The sequence below is a fragment of the Rhinopithecus bieti genome, unplaced genomic scaffold, assembly GCF_001698545.2.
Source record: "Rhinopithecus bieti isolate Rb0 unplaced genomic scaffold, ASM169854v2 scaffold_1012, whole genome shotgun sequence".
Lineage (NCBI taxonomy): Eukaryota > Metazoa > Chordata > Mammalia > Primates > Cercopithecidae > Rhinopithecus > Rhinopithecus bieti.
Window position 1 is genome coordinate 2,801,080 of NW_016803312.1, and position 2,261 is coordinate 2,803,340.

General features: G+C 49.6%; 1 protein-coding gene across 3 annotated transcripts in view; it reads left to right on the top strand.

Moving 5' to 3' along the window:
* UCMA (upper zone of growth plate and cartilage matrix associated) overlaps window positions 1-1,539 on the top strand; it is a 13,079-nt gene extending 11,540 nt beyond the window's left edge. For 2 of the 3 annotated variants that reach the window (XM_017874002.1, XM_017874010.1), the window contains one exon: window positions 1,101-1,539. In XM_017874002.1, coding sequence (XP_017729491.1) covers window positions 1,101-1,198 — 98 coding nt within the window. In that variant the 3' untranslated portion in view covers window positions 1,199-1,539. The remainder of the gene's footprint in view (window positions 1-1,100) is intronic. The other variant, XM_017873993.1, reaches the window with a different exon arrangement.
* Window positions 1,540-2,261: the final 722 nt, after the last annotated feature.

A 2,261-nucleotide genomic window follows, 5' to 3' on the forward strand; every position in this document is an offset into this window, starting at 1 on the left:
CCTCCCTCCCTCCCTCCTTCCTTCCTTCTCTCCTTCCTTCCTTCTTCCCTTCCCTTCCCTCTTTTTCTTTCTTTTTCTTTTTTTGAGACAGGATCTCACTGTCACCCAGGTTGAAGTGCAGTGGCATGATCTCAGCTCACTGCATCCTCCACCTCCCAGGTTCAAGTGATTCTCATACTTCAGCCTCCCGAGTAGCTGGGATTACAGGTGTGTGTCACCACACCTGGCTAATTTTTGTATTTTTTAGTAGAGACGGGGTTTTACCATGTTTGCCAGGTTAGTCTTGAATTCCCGACCTCAGGTTATCTGCCGGCCTCGGCCTCGCAAAGTGCTGGGATTACAGGTATGAGCCACCCCACCCAGCCACTCCCAGCACTTTGGGAGGCTCAGGCAGGAGGGTTGCTTGAGACTAGGAGTTGGAGACCAGCCTGGACAACACAGTGAAATTCCATCTCTACAAAAAAATTAAAAAATTAGCCAGGCATGGTGGCACAGGAGGCTGAAGTGGGAGGATCGCCTGAGCCCTGGGAGGTTGAGGCCGTGGTGAGTCATGATCATGCCACTGCACTCCAGCCTGGGTGACAGACTGAGACGCTATCTCCAAACAAAACAAGAAAGAAGGAAAAAAAAAGAAAATTAATTCAGAACAGTGTGGAGGAAAAAACTCCAAGTCGACAATGATTTCCTTCATGTTTTCAAGGCATGTTTTGTAGTCCCTTATTTTTCTTACATGCCCTTCCAATAGTCCATTCCTGCTACTGTGCTGTTAATTTTTCATCCTGTGTCTTGGTTGTTATGTCTTTGAAACAGGGTTGCATAAGCCTCTGCCCTCCTATACTGGCTGTGCAGGCAGAAGAGCCTGAGATGCCCAGCCCTGGTCTCCACCTGCCTGTGACCTTTGCCCATCTGGGCCTGACCTATATACAGGGCCTGCCAGCTCACATGCTCTGGATCCCACCAGCTCGGGCCTTCTCTCACCAGGCTCACCAGCACTCTCAGTGCAGGTCACCACAGGACAGGGGTTTGGCTGACAGCTGCTGGGCTCAGTGGCGGGTCAGAGTCCCCCTGTCCTAACAGGTGGCTTTGTCTTTCCTCCCCAGAGCAGGAAGAGAGGAGCCGGGAGGCTGTGGAGCAGTGGCGCCAGTGGCACTATGACGGCCTGCACCCATCCTATCTCTACAGTCGCCACCACATCTGATCCCATCGTGAAGCCAGCCAAGAAGATGAAGCTTGTAGCACATATTAGCATCCCCGTGTTCCAGCAATCTTTCCCATGCAAACTGGCCCGTCAAGAGGGTCTCGGCCTGGGGTCTGCAGTGGCCGGCAGCCCTGGAAAAGACACATGCCTTTCCTTCCAGTGTATGAAAGTGCTCTGACTTTCACCTCTTTGCAGACCATCTTCTGAGGTGAGCAACTGCCTGCAGGGCCTCCTAGCACCAAACCTACAGTGGCTTCCCCTGGCTTCGTTCACAAGCAAAAGAATCACAGTCAAGAATCACATATTTGCTTATGGCTTACAAATAAAAATGCTGAATCAACCGTGTGTATTATCATCTCAAATCTCCAGCCGAGGAGTGTCATGCTGTCTCCCCTGAGCGATGATGTGATTCTCGCTGAATTGGGTGTTTGAAAGCTTGAACTTGAGCAGCATTGCTCACTCTTCTCAATATGTCTCATATGCCACTGAATATGCTAGAGTTGACTCACCCAGTCCTCTATCAGTGTCATCGATTTCTGGACATGAAATGCTGGGTTATAATTTTTTTTTTTTTTTTTTTTTTTTGAGACAGGGTCTCACTCTGTCACCCAGGCTGCAGTGCAGTGGCAAGATCATGGCTCACTGCAGCCCCGACCTTCCAGGCTTAGGTGATCCTCCCACTTCATTCTCCCAAGTATCTGGGACTACAGGCACATACCATCATGCCCAGCTAGTTTTTGTATTTTCAGGAGAGACAGGGTTTGCCATGTTGTCCAGGCTTATCTTGAACACTTGAGCTCAAGCAATCCACTCACCTTGGCCTTCCAAAGTGCTGGATTACAGGCGAGCCACTGCACCCAGCCGACTTCTACATATTTTAAACTGGCTAAATCGAATTTCTCTTTGAAGAGGTTGTGTGCTTCCTATCGCTGGGCATCTTTGCCGATCCTTTCTGAAAGCAAATAAATTAAGACCAGAAAAGTCCTGGGTAGGGGACGGGGGGGTGGGGATATTTGAAATATACACTATTCATGGTGTCTTTTCAGACAGCAAATCTCGCCTC